Genomic DNA, 19122 nt, shown 5'->3' on the forward strand with positions numbered 1-19122 from the left:
ACATGTAGTTTCTAGCACGCATAAGCGAGCCTGACTGATAATCTTAAATTGGCTGTCACGTAATTCTTAGCACAATCAGGATTGTTTAGCAAATGCTGTCCAATTGCAGAATCACATCCATGTTGGACACTACGTTTTGAGTTTTGCAAGCATGGGCTGATTGGGTACGGTACGGTCAGTACTTCGTCTGTTACAAACAGCCAAAGGGACATCATGCTTGATACTATCTGCTGATTATTGAGATGTACGGCCTACGTACCTGGCATCACACTGGCACTGAAATTCATATACCACATTACTCATTTGTGTGATAGGCAGAATGTCTTTTTGGCTTGATGGCAATATTCTGTGAGTGGAGAATACCACTCATGTTGCTACTGCATTGTAACAGCATGAAACAGCTAGCTTTGAGACACCTTATCCTTCCAGGATAATGTAAGGTTTACTGGACATTTTTCAGACCCATTCATGATTGTGCGCAATATACAACAAGCAGTGATCTGATCAGGGTAGCTATTACCCCACAGGATGGCTTGATATGCCCTATTTCAGCATCAAGCTTATACAGTGAGCAAATACTCAGGCCCTACGAGATTGTCAAATAGGCCAATCTTATAGCACGTGGAACTGTAAGAATCCCAATGTGTATATTGACTAGTGAAGGTATGCTTGCAGTAGACAGTAATAAAGGCATCATCTTCTTTACCAAGGAAGATGATGCTACCCAGGCCATGATGAAAGAGGAGGTAAATAATGCATTAGGAGGATTTAAAATTGATAAGGAGGAGGTATCAGATAAGCTGTCTATACTTAAAGTTACAGGGCCGGATCAGATGCATTCAAGGATACTGACGGGAGTGAGAGTGGAAATTGCAGAGGCACTGGTCATAATTTTTCAATCTTCCTTTGACTCAGGGATGGTGCCAGAAGACTGGGCAATTGCATATGTGATACCATTGTTTAAAAAAGTGTCTGTATAAGCCCAGAAACTACAGGCCAGTGAATTTAATTTCAGGAGCAGGAAACACTGAAGAAACAATAATTCAGGACAAAATTAATAGCCACATGGTCAAATCCAGGTTAACTAAGGAAACCCAGCATAGGTTTAAGGGAAAATCGCATTTAACTAACCTTGCTTGAGTTTTTTGATGAGGTAACTAAGGGTTGATGAGGGCAATGCTGTTGATGTGGTGTACATGGATTCCCAAAAGGTACTTGATACAGTGCCACACAACAAACTTATGTGCAAAGTTATAGCTCATGGAATAAAAGGGACAGTAGTATCATGGATACAAAATTGGCTGAGTGACTGCAAAGAGAATAGTAGTTAATGGATGTTTTTCAGGCTGAGGAAGGTTTGTAGTGAAGGTTTCCATGGGTCAGTGTTAGAATCCTTGCTCTTTCTGATACAGACCCTGAGTTACAGGGCAAAATTTCAAAATGTGCAGATGATCCAAAATTTGCCAGCATTGTGAACGGTGAGCAGGACAGTGCAGGACTTCAAAAGGTCATAGATAAGTTGGTGGAATGGGTGGACAAATAGCAGGTGAAGTTCAATGCGGAGAAATGTGAAGTGACTTAACTGGTACAGAGAACAAGGGGAGGTAATATAAAATAAAGGTACAATTCTAAAAGCTGCATGAGAAGAGGGGCCTGTGTGTGTGTGAACAAAAGTCATTACGGGTAGAAGGATAGGTTGAGAGCGCAGTTAATAAAGCATACAGTATCATAGGCTTTATTAATAGGGGCATAGAGTATAATCACAAGGAGGTTATGCTGAACTTGTGTAAGACACTTGGCCGCAGCTGGAATAGCCCAGTTCTGGGCGCCGCACTTTAACAAAAATGTGAAGGCATTAGAGAAGGTGCAGGAAAGATTCATGAGAATGTTTCCAGGGATAAGGAACATCAGTTATGAAAATAGATTGGAGAAGTTAGGAACAAAAACAAAAATAGCTGGAAAAACTCAGCAGGTCTGACAGCATCTGCAGAGAGGAATACAGTTAACATTTCGAGTCTGTATGACTCTTCATCAGAACTAAAGATAAATAGAAATGAGGTGAAATATAAGCTGGTAGGTGGGGGGGGGGGATGACACGATGACAGGTAGAGCTGGATAGAGGGCCAGTGATAGGTGGAGGCAAAGAAGAGATTGCCAAAGATGTCATAGACAAAAGGACAAAGGAGTGTTGACGGTGGTGATATTAGCTAAAGGATGTGCTAATGGTGACATTAAGGGTAGAAAGCGGGACGAGCAAGTGACAGATGGCCCTAGTCGGGGTGGGGTAGGGGGAAGGGATCGAAATAGGCTAAAAGGTGGAGATAAAACAATGGATGGAAATAAATTTAAAAATAATAATAGAAATAGGTGGGAAAATAATATATTTTAAAAATATATAAATTATTAGAAAGAAGGGGGATCGGAAAGGGGATGGGGATGGAGTAGAGAGTTCATGATCTGAAGTTGTTGAACTCAATGTTAAGTCCGGAAGGCTGTAAAGTGCCTTCACAGTAAAGTGAAGTTAGGGTTGTTTTCCTTGGAGAAGAGCAGGCTGGGAGGGGGTTTGATAGAGTTATTTAAAATCATAAGGGGTCAGGACAGAACAGGTAGGGAGAAACTCTTCCCACTCATGAAAGAATCAAGAACGAGGGGGCACAAGATTTAATGTAATTGACAAAAGAAGCAAAAGCGACATGAGGAAAAGCTTTTTCATGCAGTGAGTGGTTAAGGTTTGGAATGCACAACCTGAGAGTGTGGTGAGGCATGTTCAATCGAGGCTTTCAAAAGGGAATTAGGCAATTTTTTGAATAGGAAGAATGTGCAATGTTATGGGGAGAAGGTGGAGGAATGGCACTAGGTAAATTGTTCCTTCGGAGAGTTGGTGCAGACACAATGAGCTGAATGGCCTCCTTATGTGCTGTAAAAATTCGATGATTCTGTCACATAAGGTCCACTTGTTCATCTACACTTAGCAGAATTTGCTACAGACTCCGAACAAAACAGTGCGAGTCAGAGACCAGTGCCAAATTAAATCACTTCACCTAAGCAGAAACACATTGCAGCTCCGGTGCAATAGGGAAGAGAACAGAAAGCATCCTGCAGACCAGCTTCCAGAATATGCAAGCTCCTGTATCTCAGGGTTTTCAGGATCTGCTGTCTATCATTAGCCAGCCATCTCGCTGATCAGTGGAGACTCATATCTGGGATCCAGTGGAATGGTGGCAATAACTAGAATCCAAAGCCTGGAATTCCTTCCCTAAACATTTGAGCCTCACGATCTCTTGGTGTTGCTTTAAAATACTCTTTAAAACCTCTGATGAAACTTCTGGTTATCTGCCCTAATATCGCCTTATGTGGTTTGATGTCATATTTTGCTTTATAATGCTCCTGTGAAGTGTCTTGGGATGTTTCATTGCATTAAATGGATATATAAATATGAGTTCTTGTTGTTTCTGTCATATTGTGCAGGGGTTGCGTTGAGGGTTGGAAGTGGGGGGGGAATGTAATGTCTTGTATGGATGCACCTTACCCAGGGGGAGCCAAGTAAAAGGGACACATCAGCTTTTTGCACATGTATTTTAGCCAACTCAATGCCAAAGAACAAAAGGAAGCATTATATTCTTCTGGAAACCGCAACTTAGGTTAAATGTAGATTCAACTTCATGAATAAGGACAATTAACAATATCATTGCATCCAATTATGATATAATATTTCCTTCTGGTTCAACGTAAAGGAAAATTAGGAAGGGTATATAACAGGTGACCAATCTGATACATTCTGTTTTATGCACCCACTAAACTTAAAGTTCCAATCCATGTTGTTATACTGCAGGGTGACACAATAATACTATTGTAATGCGATAACATCATTCGAACTACAATTTTCCACTGAAGCAGGAGAAGTAAGAAAGACAATGCCCAGTTATGTTCTGTTATTAGTCTGACTGCAAGATTGTGTTGGAGGGTCCTTTACTCTCACAATTAGAACACAGATTATCCATACCATTCTTTGACAAGCTACATAGAAACAAAAATGGTTTATTTAAAATAGTTAAGTCAATATGCTTTCCATTCAAGTAAACCTCTGTCAGATGGGGGTGGGGGACAGGTGCGAGACAGTCAGATTAGTATTACAGAATGCACTGCTGGTTTGGGCTACTGTCAGCATATTGTAAAAGGCTTCATTTCACAAATGAACATGATGCATCTGCAGTTCAAGTTCCATTTAAATGTTATGGACACTATAAAGGGGTATCAACATCTTTACGTCTATTTTTAATTTTCATACTTAAAATATCTGTAATCCTTCCAGGAGACATCATTTGTGATTTGAATTACAGTACGTTCTAAAACATAAAAAAGCAAACTGAAGTATCAAACAATAACATTTTCTGGACATGGGCACACCCTCAAGCTCGGAAGAAAATAAATCTTGTAACTTTAGCACCCCCTTCGGTAACTTCTGAATTTAGCAATACTGCACTTCAGGTTTTTTTTGCTTTGCAATTTATTGAATGCGCCTATATTTGTAGCCCAAGCCAACGTCCGACTGCATTTTCAGTTTAATTCCTTCTATTCATACATCATAAGCCTGTATTCAGAACTGTCAGGTTTTTTTGGAATTGTATCAACTTTTTTTTTGAAGTGGTTCATTAGCTTTTTCTGCTTTTAACTTAGTGTGTGTAATTAGCTCAACATTAAGAAATCTTACGTACGTTTATTCGGAATGTACTTCAAAATAATCTTCAATAATCAGACAGCATAGATTTAAAGTGATTGGTAGAAGGATTAGAGGAGGGATGGGAAATTTTACAACCCAGAAGGGTCTGGAACTCAAATGGGTGATTGAGGCAGAAATACTCATTGTATTTACAAAGCACTTGGATAGGCACTTGAAGTGCCAGAACTACATGGCTACAGATCATGAGCTGGAAAGTGGGATTAGGTTGGATAGCTTTTTTTCAGTTGGTACAAACATGATGGGGGTGGATGCCTCCTTCTGTGCTTTAAATTTCAATAATTCTATCATTCCACTAAAATGCAGAATGAAAGCGTGAAGCATTATTTAGTAAAACTAAAATTTATTCCTGAAAGGAGCGCACAATGTGATTTTTACAGGAATGTTAAGTCTATCCAATTGGTCAGATATTTCCCAGTAATTTTTTATGAAAGCCATAAAATATGTAAAATTACTGCAAGAAGAAAATCACAATCGATAAATGTTCCGTATTTGTATTATCAAAAATAAACAAAATGGTATTCTGGCTAACCTTACAAATTTCTTCCTCTTTTTGGTAGAATCTTCTGGGGTTTTGAATTGTGTTCTCTTTTGCTTCTCAGGTGTCTTTAGAAATGCTTGTGCACTTTTCAACCAATCGCTCGCTGATCTGACAGAGGTCTTGCCATGTTCAGATCCACAAGTAGACATAGTTGGTTGTACAGAAAGAGACGGAATGGGCTTTGAGTTCAGCTCACTTTCTTTTATGGTTTCATTATCAGATGAAAATTCCACAATATCTTCTGCTGTCTAGAACAAGATAGATTCAAATTATTTACACAGCAGTATATTTTTAATGTATTTTTGCGCTGGTCAAGGAAAGGATCAGGTGAAGAAACTGATCAAATACAATTGTTTAAAAGCTCTTTCTGTAACTGCTTCTGTCCAATCTTCAGTACCATTTGCAACTCCTCAGACACTTAAGCATTCCGTGCCTACTTGCAAGTAATGTCTGAACAACATTCCGTTTTGAGCTGATAAACGGCAAGTAACATTAGCACCGCACAAGCACCAAGCAATGACCATCTCTTGCAAGACAGAAGCTGATCACCACTTCTTGACATTCAATGGCATTGCCATCACTGAGACCCCACCATCAACATACTGCGGTTACCACTGACTAGAAACTTCTGTGGGCCAGCCAGAGGTTGGGAATTCTGCAGGAGTTAACTCATCTACTGACTCCCAAAAGCCTGTCCACCATCTACAAGACATAAATTAGGACTGTAATGGAATGCTTTCCACTTGCCTGGATGAATGCAGCTTCAACAACACTCAAGAACCTTGACACCATCCAGGAAAAAATAACCACTTGATTGGCAACCCCACCATCTTAAACACTCACTTCCTCCACCACCAGCGCACAAACCAGCAGTAGTTACCATCTACAAGATGCACTGCAGCAACTCGCAAAGCCTCCTTCAACAGTGCTTTCAAGACATGCTCTTCTGGGTGGTAGAGGTTGCAAGAGCAGCAGATGCATAGGACCCCTTCAAGCCACACACCATCTTGACTTGGAACTATATTGCCGCTTCTTCACTGTCATCAGATCAAGGGAGGGACTCCCTTCCTAACAGCACTGTGGGTGTCCCTATAACAAATGGACTTAGGTTATTCAAGAAGGTGGCTCACAACTAACATCTCAAGGACAATTAGGTATAGGCAACAAAGGACAGCCTTGCCAGTGAACCTCACATCCCATGAACAAATAAAAAAGACTAACTGCACTTTCAAATGCCCAATTGTCTTTTCGCCCTCCATTCACAAAGATATTTCTGCAGATATTGATTGGTTCAAGCACCCTTTCACCTTCAACTTGCCCCTAGCAAAATTCTTGCTCTCCCCAACTCTGGTCATTTCCACTCCCTCAAATTTGAAAAGCTGGAGCATTTTTGGTTTAGCCACCCATTAACAAATCTAGCTGGACCAAATCCCACTGGGCCTCGACCTCCCCTGTCAAAACCACTCAACTATTCCAGGATCATCCGAGATTGATAGAGTTACTATGTGACAGCAAGAAGGTCACTCAATCCCTCTCTGTAGAGCAATCCAGTCAGTCCCATTGCCCCACTCTATGCCCCCTAGCCCTGCAAGTTCCCTCAAGTGACCATGCAATTTCCTTATGAAATCATTTGTCCTCTCCATTTCCAATATCCTCGTAGGCGAGTTCTGGGGAATTACCACACACTGTGTCAAAAAGATATTCCACACCTCTGACTCGTGTCACTTGCTTGAAACCTCATATCTGCATCCCCTAGTCCTTATACCATCAATTAATGGGAATAGCTTTACTTTGTCCACCTTATCTAAACCTTGCATAATCTTGTATGCCTCTATCAATTGCTCATAAGAACATAAGAACTAGGAGCAGGAGTAGGCAATTCAGCCCCTCGAGCCTGCCCCGCCATTCAATACGATCATGGCTGATCTCATTTTGGCCTCCAATTTCCAGCCCTCTCCCCATAACCTTTCAACCCGTTACTAATTAAAAATCTGTCTATCTCCTCCTTAAATTTATTCAGCGTCCCGGCATCCACTGCACTCTGAGGTAGTCAATTACACAGAATCACAACGCTTTGAGAAAAGTAATTTCTCATCTCTGATTTAAATGTACCACCCTTTAGCCTAAAACTATGGCCTCTAGTTCTAGAATGCCTCATAAGGGGAAACATCTGCTCCACGTCTACTTTGTCTATCCCCTTTAGCATCTTATATACCTCAATTAGATCTCCTCTCATCCTTCTAAACTCTAGCAAGTATAGGCCTAAACTGCTCAATCTCTCCTCATAAGACAAGCCCCGCATCTCTGGAATCATTCTAGTGAACCTCCTCTGAACCGTCTCGAATGCAACTACATCCTTTCTCAAGTAAGGGGGCCAAAACTGTGCACAGTACTCCAGGTGCGGTCTCACCAAAGCCTTGTACAGTTGCAACACTTCCCTATTTTTATACTCTATTCCTTTAGCAATAAATGCCAAAATTTCATTTGCCTTCCCTATTACCTGCTGTACCTACATAATAGCTTTCCAAAGAAAACAACCCCAGCCTCTTCAACATAACCCAGTAGCTAAATTCCCTTGCCCTGGAACCATTCAGGTAAAACTCCTTTGCACTCTTTGAAGGATCTTCACATTCTTCCTCAAGTGTGGTCATCAGAACTAACCATAACTCTCTAGTTGTGGCCTAACCAGAGCTTTATAAAGCTTCAGCATAACTTCCTTGTTTTTGTACTCAATACATCTACTCCTGAAGAACAAAGAACATCTCAGGTTTTTTCCTACAATACCAATCACCCCCTTCAACTCATTTTACCTGTCCTCTCCAACCTCATCTCAATCGCAAGGAGGTTATGGACATCTTTGTCACTAAGAATGAGATTACTAGAAAAGCTGAGAAGGGGAGAACGTAAGAATGTAGAAACAGGAGCAAGAGTAGTCTAGATGGCTCCTTGAGCCTGCTCCACCATTCAATACACTCATGGCCTATTATTGGACTTAACTCCACTTTCTCATAGCCTCCCCATAGCCTATGATTCCCTGAAAGTCCAAAAATCTGTCTATATCAGCCTCAAATATATTCAACAATCACTAGGGTAGAGAATTCCAAAGATTCACAATCCTTTGAGTGAAGTCATTTCTAATTTCAATCCTAAATGACCTTCCCTTTATCTGAAACTGCGCCCCTATGCTCGAGATACTCCAGCAAGGGTAAACAACCTTTCAGTGTTTACCCTGCCAAGCCCTTCAGAATCTTGTAGGTTTCAATGCAAATGCCTCTCATTCTTCCAAACTCCAGTAAGTACAGGCCCAATTTGCTCGGCCTCATATCATAGGGCAACCGTCTCAGCCCAGGGACCAATCTAGTGGACCTTTAGTGCACAGCCTTCAGGCAAGTATATCCTTCCTTAAATATGGAAACCAAAACTGCACACAGTACCCCGGTATGGGGCTGAATTTTACATACCTCAGCGATGGGTGGGAGTCCATTCCAGAAGTCAGTGGGTCAAACTCCCGCTCCTGCCTTTGAAAGAGGTCGAATAATATGTTTAAAGGTCAATTAATGGCTGCCTGGTGGGGAGCTGGTCAACAGCTTCAGAAGATGGCAGGCAAGCGCGCCCAATAGGCTAATGCAGGTGGGATGTTCGGGCAGAGAGGGAGCAGGCTGTGACCCGGAAGGAAGTCATGGCCACTCATTTAAAGGGACTTTTGGCACAGGGCTGTGACAGCTGGAAACATTGTGTGGGTGCATAAGATAAGGGGGGCATTTTCAAGATGGCAACCTGTAACTAATGGAGTGCCACAGGGATCAGTGCTGGGGCCTCACTTATTTACAATATATATTAATGACTTAGATGAGGGAAATGAATCTATCACCAAATTTGTGGGTGATACAAAAATAGATGGGAAGAAAAGTGGTGAAGATGACACAAGGAGTCTACAGAGGGATATAGACAGGTTAAGTGAGTGGGCAAAAAGGTGGCAGATGGAATATAATGTGGGAAAATATGAGGTTATGCACGTTGGCAGGAAGGATAGAGAAACTGAATATTACTTAAATGGAGAAAGACTGCAGAAGGCTGCAGCACAGATGGATTTGGGAGCCCTTGTGCATGAATCCCAAAAAGCAAACATACAAGTGCAACAGATAATAGGGAAGGCAAATGGGATGTTGGCCTTCATTTCAAACGGAATGGAGTATAAAGATAGGGAAGTCTTGCTAAAACTATACAAGGCACCAATTAGACCACACCTAGAATATTGCAAACAGTTTTGGTGCCCTTATCTAAGGAAAGATATACTAGCATTGGAGGCAGTCCAGTGAAGGTTCACTAGGTTGATTCCGGGTATGGAGGGATTTTCTTATGAGGAGAGTAGATTGGGCCTGTACTTATTGAAGTGTAGAAGAATGAGAGGCGACCTTATTGAAACATATAAGATTCCTAGGGGGTTTGACACGGTAGATGCCAAGAGGCTGTTTCCCCTTGTGGGAGTGTCTAGGACCAGAGGGCATAATCTCAGAGTAAGGGGTTGCCCATTTAAAACAGAGATGAGGAGGAATTTCTTCTCTTAGAGGGTAGTGAATCTGTGGAATTGTTTACCACAGAGGGCTGTCGAAGCTGGATCATTAAGTATATTCACGGCAGAGATAGACAGGTTTTTAATCAGAAAGGGAATCAAGGGTTATGGGGAGAAGGCCAGAAAGTGGAGTTGAACATTATCAGATCAGCCATGATCTCATTGAATGGCGGAACAGACTCGATAGTCTGAATGGCCTACTTCTGCTCCTATGTCTTATGGTCTTATAGAACATTATGGAGATTTTGATTTTATTTTAACCATTGCTGTAGGTGAGCCATTATTTATAAATATGTGGGATTGTTCTCATAGCTGCGAAGCATTCAGGACCTTTGCAAGGGAGAACAGTATTGGAATGCAACTGACCGATAACTCTAAGGAATATCAAGTGTTTATGGAGATATTGAACATCAGGCTGTTAACTCTCTGAGAGACTCCACAAGTAGCCAAGAGACAGGAGCCAGGAGATGTGGAGGGCAAAAGATCAGGGACAGTCCGCAGGTTTGGCGAGGACTCGCTGCAAGCCCTCCAGGCAGGGGGTCATGATGTCTGCAGAAGGGAAGAGGAGACCTCCCAGCCTGGCCAAAGCAGGCTGGACAGGGGTGGCAGGGGAGGCGAGCAACCTTGGGGTCATCCAGCAAACCTGGCTTCAGTGCCACAAATGGCTCAATTATCTTCTAAGATCTGAAAGGGTAAATGTGTCACAATTCTTGAGATGGACATACATGGAAAGTTGTGTTCTTGGCCCACTATGGGATAGTCTTGTTTGTTAACCGTGTGTAAGGCAGAATGATTCACACATGCCACAAGAGGTACATGGGGAGGTGGGGGTGGAGCAGGGAATGCAACAGTTGTTAGTTGACAGGGAACATTGAGAAAAGTGTGCTGCAAATAGCATTCATCTTGGCTATACATGTGAAGGAATGATTATAGCATATCATCATCATTACCATATGCCTCTTTAATTGCAGAAGAAGGGAGCACATAATGCCAGAGGTGGTGTGCCAAACTTGGCCATTATGACTTCCATTGACGAAAAAGCACTGCATTTGGCAGCCAATGACTGGAGTCGGGCCATTGATCGAGGTGAGATATAGGAGGAAGGCCCCGGGGTGGTGAGATTGCAACGGAGAATTTTTATAATTCCAACAGACATGTGTTAAGAGGACTGGGGAGGGGAGGGTGCATAAAGCTTGGCAAGCTGTCAGCAATGAAGTATTAATTGTTTTTGACTTTGAAGGTTTTCTGCACTGGGGAGGAAGATGTGAATCCATCTATGTAAGGTTCAAACATGGAGTTGCATCTCACAATGGTTCCAGCGTTTGCAATGAGGAAGTAAGTCTCAACGCACTCACCTCAAAGGTTGGAGATGCGCCAACTCTCCTCCTTGTTTCCAACAAGTGCAACATTGGCAGCTACTGGCACTAGACCCAATGGTCTGACAATCTCTGAGGCTGAAGAGGATGCCTCAAAGGGCGCAGCATAACATCCTCGCTCCCCACAGCACCAGCGCAGATACATACACCTTGGTGAGTAAGCACACTTTGTTGTAAGAGAAACACAAACTGGTGAAAGCACATCAGGATTGCAAGTGCAGCTGCAGGAGACTGAAATGGAGCAGGCCTCGGGCAGTTTGAGGAGTGCAGAAGGCAACGTACATGCTGAGCCCCAGTCTGACGATGAGCCTCTGGAGTCATCCTTTAGGTGGCAGATGCTGCAGTGCAAGGTTCATAGAGATGTGGTAGTGATACCAGAGGGGTTGCACATTCTGTCCATCCAGGCCATGAGCGCTGCGATTACTCACTCTGCAGAATGCATGACTTCCTTCATTGATAAACTGGCGACTGTCATGGAGGGTCAAACCCAACAAATCACTGAAGCAGCAGGGGGTATGCATTCAGGCCTGCACTTCATCTCCTTGTTTCTGAGCTCTGGAGCCCAGAGCCAAGGCAAGTGGGGGATGAGGAACCTGGAGTCAAATCCAGCTTCTTTGGTCCCCCCAGGAAAACAGTGAGGGCCAAATGGGCCTCATGGCAGTGGATGAGCAGCAGCTGACGCCATCAGGAGGCATCTCTCAGGGCACTTCTGATGGGAACAGCCTCTCTGCTGCCCCTCTGCCATTGGCACATATACCTTTGAGTTCTGTGTCAACAGATGGGTGTCCTTGCACTGTGTAGAAGACTCCCTTCATGCCAGGGCCCTCAAGGCCTTGTGACCAGAGAACCACTGCCAAAGTTATCCCAGAGAAGGGGAAATAAGGGTGAGATGCCTGCCTCCACTGCAGCTGGCAGCAAGGGGTAAGCAGCACACTGCAGCACCCAGAAAAGACCACACATTAGTCACACATGGATGCCTTTTGTTTTGTGAGATTTCCACATTAATGACTTTCTGTGTACAAAAATGAATGCTGATTTCCCTATATTATCAAGTTGCATGCATTCATTAATTGTGTGAGAAGTTATGAATAAGGGTTCAACTGAGGTTATCAGTGGATCCTGTGATTATATGTATTCTAGCAACTGACATTGTTTGGTTGAGTAACATTGCTCATAAGTGGCAGTAGTGTTCATGTCCTGGAGTTGCATGGAGAAGGAGCCACTGGTCATGAAGGTGATAGAGTTAGAGAGACTCATCTATTGGATTCGTCTGATCAGAGCTTTCCGTGTCTCACATAATCTTCCTGGAATCGGCTTGGACATCTGCCTGCTGTGGCTTCACCTCCTCTTCCTACAAGCATACTAATTAGGAGGAGTTGGGCATTCGGCCCTAGAGCCAGCCATCCCAATGTGTCTGGGCCCATAAAATTCCTGGCACCTGCGAGTATTCGAGAATATATGAATTGTGGCTGCTTTCAGGTACCTTGCACACACCTGCATGATTCCTTGATGGTGATCACATACAATCTACACATTGATGAAGTGATATCCCATGCAGTTTGTAAAACCCTCTGGCTGTCCTGCTGATGCCTTGCTGGCTACATGCATACAATCAATGGCCCCCTTGCACCCTTGGGAATGCAGCCATGGCTGCAAAGCTTCTGGGTCTTTCCAACTGATCTTGTCTGAGGTGAAGAAAATACATTGATTTTTAAAGCCACAGGCAGCGGGTGGCCACCCACACAATTGGAGGCAATCTAGGTGCAAGAACATCACATAGGTATGTGACAGTCTCTCGTGAAAGGCGAAGTTTGCGAAGGTACTGTCGCTCTGTCAACTGAAGATATGACATTTGCACCCGATAAATGCAATTGGCAGGTTACTGCCTTCGTCTAAATCTGAGTACCTGCTGCTGCCTCCCCTCCGCAGCCCCTCGCTCCTCAGCAGCTGGCACACCTTCCTCCAAATCATGTTGTTTCTGCCTCTGCACAGCCTCCTTCTCCTCACTGGAAAATGTACCTCCCAAAGAATATACAATACCCATGGAGGACACTGTTTCTCACCATAAATGGAGCAGTGATGAAAGATGAGAGAAGCACCAACTTTTTGGACACTCCCCTGAGGGATATACATTATTATGATTAGAGGTTTATGAACAACAAAGATTTCATAAGGAAATAACTATCAACAGTCTCTCCTGCTAAAATCAGATATAGGCCCACCTCCAGCCTTTATATCTGCCCTTTCACGAGACCCTGAAAAAAAAATCGAGGTTCCCATCAGGCATGTTACACATGCACCCTTTATTATAGTATCAAGAAAGTATTATTGCAGTCAACTAAACCACTAACCAGTGGCCTTTAATTGATAATTTTAAAATAGTGGCGGGCTGCCAATTTCAGAGCCTGTCCATTATTTTATAGCGGACAGCGTGATAACGTCAGGTTTGCGAGCCAACATCATCACACTGCATATTTTGCTTCCACAGGACCACGGCAATCCCACTTTCGCAACATAAAATTCAGCCATGGTCTCACAAAAGCACTGTAGCAAGACTTCCTTACTCTTGTATTCTAATTCCCTTGCAATAAAGGTCAACATGCCATTTGCCTTTCTAATTGCTTGTTGCATCTACACGCTAACTTTCTGTTCCTTGAAAGTTTACACCCAAATGCCTCTGAATGTCAACGTTTACATGTTTCATACCTTTTAAAGGAATATCCTGCTTTTCTATTCTTACTCCTCCTCCTTCAGGTATCAAGTCCCAAGGTAGCGTTGGCAACCATCGACTTCCATTGGATTGGTCTATGATTATGTTTGGCAAAGTACTGCAGTGGTTTTCTGTTGCATTCTGCAATGGCTGAGCAGGAAACTTTTCCCCTCTCACCAACTGCCATCAGGTGTACTGGAACAATTTTAACCAATCTGTTTGACCAGGTTATGAATGCATCTTCCATGGCCATCAAGTCCTGAAGTGGGACTTGAACCCAGAGCTTCTGGGGTGCTACAACGGCTCCACAAGGTCTCCTGATGTTTAATCTTACTATCAAAGTCAATAAATAACCTCAGACTTTCCCATATACTCCAACTACCACTTTGTTGCTCACTCACTTACCTGCATGTATCTCTTTGTAGCCACTTGGTTGACGATCTTATTGAAGTGACCTTATCGAAACACAAGTTTCTGAGGGGGCTTGATAGAGTAGCTGCAAAGAGGATGTTTCCCCTCTTGAGGAATCTAGAACTGGGGGCACAACTTCAATATGAGGTCTCCCATTTAAGACAGAGATGAGGAGGATTTTCTTCTCTCAGAGGGTCGGTAATCTTTGCAATTCACCACCCTAGAGAACAGTGGAGACTGGCTAATTAGGAAACTGGGTAAACTGGCCAAGTTAGATAGGTTTTTGATCTACAAGGGAATTAAAGAGCAACAGGTAAAGTGAAGTTAAAGCTACAGTCAGATCAGACATGTTCTTACTGAATGGCAAAGCTGACTCAAGGGGCAAAATGGCCTACTCCTGCTTCTATCTTTTATATTCTCCTCAGTTTACATTCTCACCTACCTATGTATTGTCAGCAAAATTAGATACATTACATTCCGTTCTCTTTGTCTCAGTCAGTAATATAGATTGTAAATAGCTATGGCCCTAACACTGATCTTGCAGCACCCAACTTGTTACTGGCTGTCAATTTGAAAAAGTCCCATTTATCCCTGTTTTTTGCTTCCTGTCTATTAACCAACCCTCCATCCATGTGAATATATTACCTCCAACTACATGAGCCCTTATCTTGCTTGTGTATTAACTGTGTGCCACCTTATTGAATGCCTTTTGGAAAGCCAATTATCCTACATTTAATGGTTCTCCTTCATCTAGACTACTAGTTACATCCTCAAAAAATGCTAATAAATTTGTCAAAAATGATTTCCCTTTCCCACGTTGGCTTTGTCTGATCAAGCTATGTTCAGACTTCCTTAATAATAGATTCCAGCGTTCTCCCGACGACTGATGTCAGGCTAATTGGCCTGTAGTTCCTTGTTTTCTCTCTCCCCTCTTTCTTGAAAAGCAAAGTTACGTCTGCTAACTTCCAATCTGCATAGACTGCTCTAGAATCTAGGGAACTTTGGAAAATCATAAACAACCCATCCGCTATCTCTACGGCTATCTCTTTTAGAACCCTAGGATGTAGGCCATCAGGTCCTGGAGATTTGTCAGATTTAGTTCCTAATTTCTCCAATACTTTTTCTTTGCTGATATTAATTACCTTAAGTTCCTCACTCTTTTTAGCACCTTGGTTAACCTCTTTTGCAGGTAGGTAACTTGCATCTTCAACTGTGAAGATGGACAAAATATCTGTTCAATGTCTCTGCCATTTCCTCATTCCCTATGATAATTTCTCCTGTCTCTGCCTCTAATGGACAAATATTTACTTTAACTACTCTTCTTTTTATATACTTGAACAAGTTCTTCTAATCTGTTTTTAATATCCTGGGTAGTTTATGCTCATATTCTATGCTTTCCTTTTTTGTCAACTTTTTGGTGGCCCTTTGCTGGTTTCTAAAACACTATCAATCCTCAGGCTTATTGCTATTGTTTGCCATATTAGAAGCAGCTTCCTTTGATCTAACATTTCCCTCAAGTTCCTTAGTAGCCATGGATGAAACTTAGTAGCCATGGATGAAACTTCTTTGTTGATTTTTTGTTTCTCAATGGAATGTATTTTTGCTAGACATTTTGTATTGTTTCTTTATACAGTTCCCACTGTTTATTTATTTCAGTCTATTTATCCAATCAATGTTGCCAGCTCTCCCCTCATGCCTATTGGCTTGTTTGGAACTGGAGTATTTGGCTTTCAAACTTAATATGAATTACAATTATGTTATGATTGTTTTTCCCAATGGATCTTTCCCTATGAAATTACTAATGAACCTTACCTCATTTCGCAATGTAGTATTAGATCTAAAATAGCTTTACCCCTAGTTCGTTCCACAACATAGTGTCCTAGGAAACTGTCACAAAAGCATTCCACAAACTCACTTTCAAGACCATCTTTGTCAATTTGGTTGATCAAGTCTATACGAAGATTAAAGTTCCCCATAACTGTGACATTACCTTTGTTACAAGTTCCAATTATTTCATACTTAATGCTCTGTCCAACGGTATAACTACTGTTAGGGGGGCTACAAACTATTCCCACCATTTTCTAACCCCTACTATTCCTAATCTCCATCCATATTGATTCTACTTCCTGATCTTCTGAGCCAAGATTCTTTTTCACTGTTGTCCTTATGTCATCCTTCACTATCAGGGCTCTTCCTCCTCTTTTTCCATTCTTGCTGTCTTTTCAAAATATTATATACCCTGGAATATTTATTTCCCCTCTATAAACTCTATAAACCATGGTCTATGGTCACTCTATAAACCATGTCTCTACAATGGTGATTAGGTTTAAATAATTTATCTCCATTTGTGCCACAGTTTATCTATCTTATTGTGAACGCTTTGAACATTCAGAAAAAAAGCCTTTACTTTTATTTTTTATTATTATTTGCATGGATCTTATTTGATGCACTATTACCATTAAACAGCACCTTCCTTCGACAGCACCTTCCAAACCTGCAACCTCTACCATCAAGAAGGACAAGAGCAGCAGATAGATGGGAACACTACCATCTGGAAGTTCTCCTCCAAGCCACACCATCCTGACTTGGAACTATATTGCCATTCCTTCACTAACAGCACTACAGGTGTACCTATGCTACATGGACTGCAGCGGTTCAAGAAAGCGAATCATCACCTTCTCAAGGACAATTAGGGATAGGCAATAAATGTTGGTTAAGCCAGCACTGCCCATATCCCATGAAAGAATAAATAAAAAACTCTCACCCCCACTCTGCTTATCTTTATCCAAATTGCTACACTGCTCTGTGGCCTTGACTTTTCTCTTTATATTTTTAAAATTATATTCAGTTGAACGCTCCCCCTCCACCTATCGCCATCCCCTCCACCCCTTGTAGTTTAATGACCTATCCACAGCCCTAGTTGTGAGAGTCACCAGAACACTGATTCCAACCCAGTTTAAATGGAGCCCATCTTAACAGAATAGCTCTTTCCTGACTACTGCTGTCAATGCCTAACGAACTGAAATCGCTTCTTCCCACACCATTCTGAGCCATGCGCTTAATTCCCTAATCTGCTTGAGTTCATGCCAATTGTTTGTGGCGCAGGTAACAATCCCGATGTTATCAACTTTGAGGTTCTGCATTTTAATTTGGACCCTAACTCTTCAAACTCTCTCAGCAGAACATTTCTCATTCTACCTATGTTGTTTAATCCTACATGCCCCATGACAACTGGATCCTCCTCTCCCAATCCAAGTTCATCTCCAGCTGCAAGGAGCTATCCTTTACCCTGGCACAGGGCAGGCAACACAATCTTCGGAATTCCCGGTGGTGGCTGCAGAAAGCTGTCTGCTATCGCTACTGTACTCCCACTTTCCCAAGCTAAACAACCCTAATACTAGTATCAAATCTAACAACACCACTGGTCAAGTTTCCCTCCTGACTATTTCTCATGTCTGCTCCAACCATTGTTCCCTTGATGCCATTTCCACTGGAGTGCTAACTACCCAACCTCTTTTTCTGGCCCCCATGTATGCTCTCATAATAAATGATTCCTTCTTTTCAGATACTCTCCCTTTCAAATACCAATCACAACCTCACTCCTCAAAAACTACTCTTAATTCCACTGACCTTACAATCTATGGCTCTGTGTCCACAATGGTGAGATTAGTGGATTGATAGGTAGGTAAGCTCTGAAGTGGTGAGTTATGTTTTGCAATCAGTTTTACTGCAGGTCACAGGAAATGATAAGGCTTAACCCCAGGTGAGTGGCGGTAGCATGATCTCTCTCCGGATGCCAGCAGGTCAGGACGTTCACCAAGATCTATTACCTGCTATGGTGGCAACAAGTCTGTTACAGAGGTCAGCCATAGCAGGAGTCAACTGCAACATCCTGTGCCCAAGCTCTAACAGGCTCAATCACCCAGCTGTCACTGGCCACAAGCATCTCAAGACAACAACAACTTATATTCATATAGAGCCCTTAAAAATAATAAAACATCCCAAGATTCTTCACAGGAGCATTATAAAACAAAATGCTAAACCCAGCCAGATAAGGAGACATTAGTTCGGATAGCCCAAAGCTCAGTCAAAGAGGTAGATTTAAGGAGTGCCTTAAAAGGAAGTGAAGAAGAGAGCTGGAAAGGTGTAGAGGTGGAATTCCAGACCTTAGGGCCCAGGCAACTGAAGGCACGACCACCAATGGTGGAGTGATTAAAATCAGGAATGCTCAAGAGGCCAGAATGAGATGAACGTAGATATCTGAGGGTTGTGGAGCTGCAGGCAATTACAAAGAAGGGCGGGGCCATGGGGAAATTTGAAAGCAAGAATTTTAAAATCAAAACATTGCTTGACCAGGAGCCACTGCTACCCAGTGAGTAGAGAAGTGATAGACGAACTAAACTGATGCGAGCAAGAACATGGGCAGCACAGTTTTAGATGATCTCAAATTTACTGAGAGTAGAATCTGGGAGACCAGCCAGGAATAGTAGCACATACAGGTGACGAAGGCATGAACGAGAGCTGCATTAGCAGATGAACTGAGGAAGGACAAAGTAGGGCAACGTTACAGCGGTGAAAACATGCAGTCTCAGTGTTGGCACGTAAATGTGGTCGGAAACTCATCATAGGATCAAAATATGACACCAAGTTTATGAACAGTTTTAGTCTCAAACAGTTGCCAGGAAGAGGGATGAAGTCAGTGCCTGAAAACAATGGCCCAGGTTTAGTGGTCCCAACTGCAGCGATCGCTGAGATGTGCGCTGCTGTTGAGGG

The 19122-nt window shown here is 42.5% G+C and overlaps 1 protein-coding gene across 3 annotated transcripts in view; it reads right to left on the reverse strand.

Moving 5' to 3' along the window:
- spidr (scaffold protein involved in DNA repair) overlaps positions 1–19122 on the reverse strand; it is a 336544-nt gene that overhangs the window by 218339 nt on the left and 99083 nt on the right. For all 3 annotated transcript variants that reach the window (XR_005943341.1, XM_041190250.1, XM_041190247.1), the window contains exon 6: positions 5271–5527. Coding sequence is in view for 2 of the 3 variants with exons in the window: in XM_041190250.1 (XP_041046184.1) it covers positions 5271–5527 (257 nt within the window). In the remaining variant the exon portion in view is untranslated. The remainder of the gene's footprint in view (positions 1–5270; positions 5528–19122) is intronic.

This window comes from Carcharodon carcharias, chromosome 6, assembly GCF_017639515.1.
Source record: "Carcharodon carcharias isolate sCarCar2 chromosome 6, sCarCar2.pri, whole genome shotgun sequence".
In the NCBI taxonomy this organism is placed as follows: Eukaryota; Metazoa; Chordata; class Chondrichthyes; order Lamniformes; family Lamnidae; genus Carcharodon; species Carcharodon carcharias.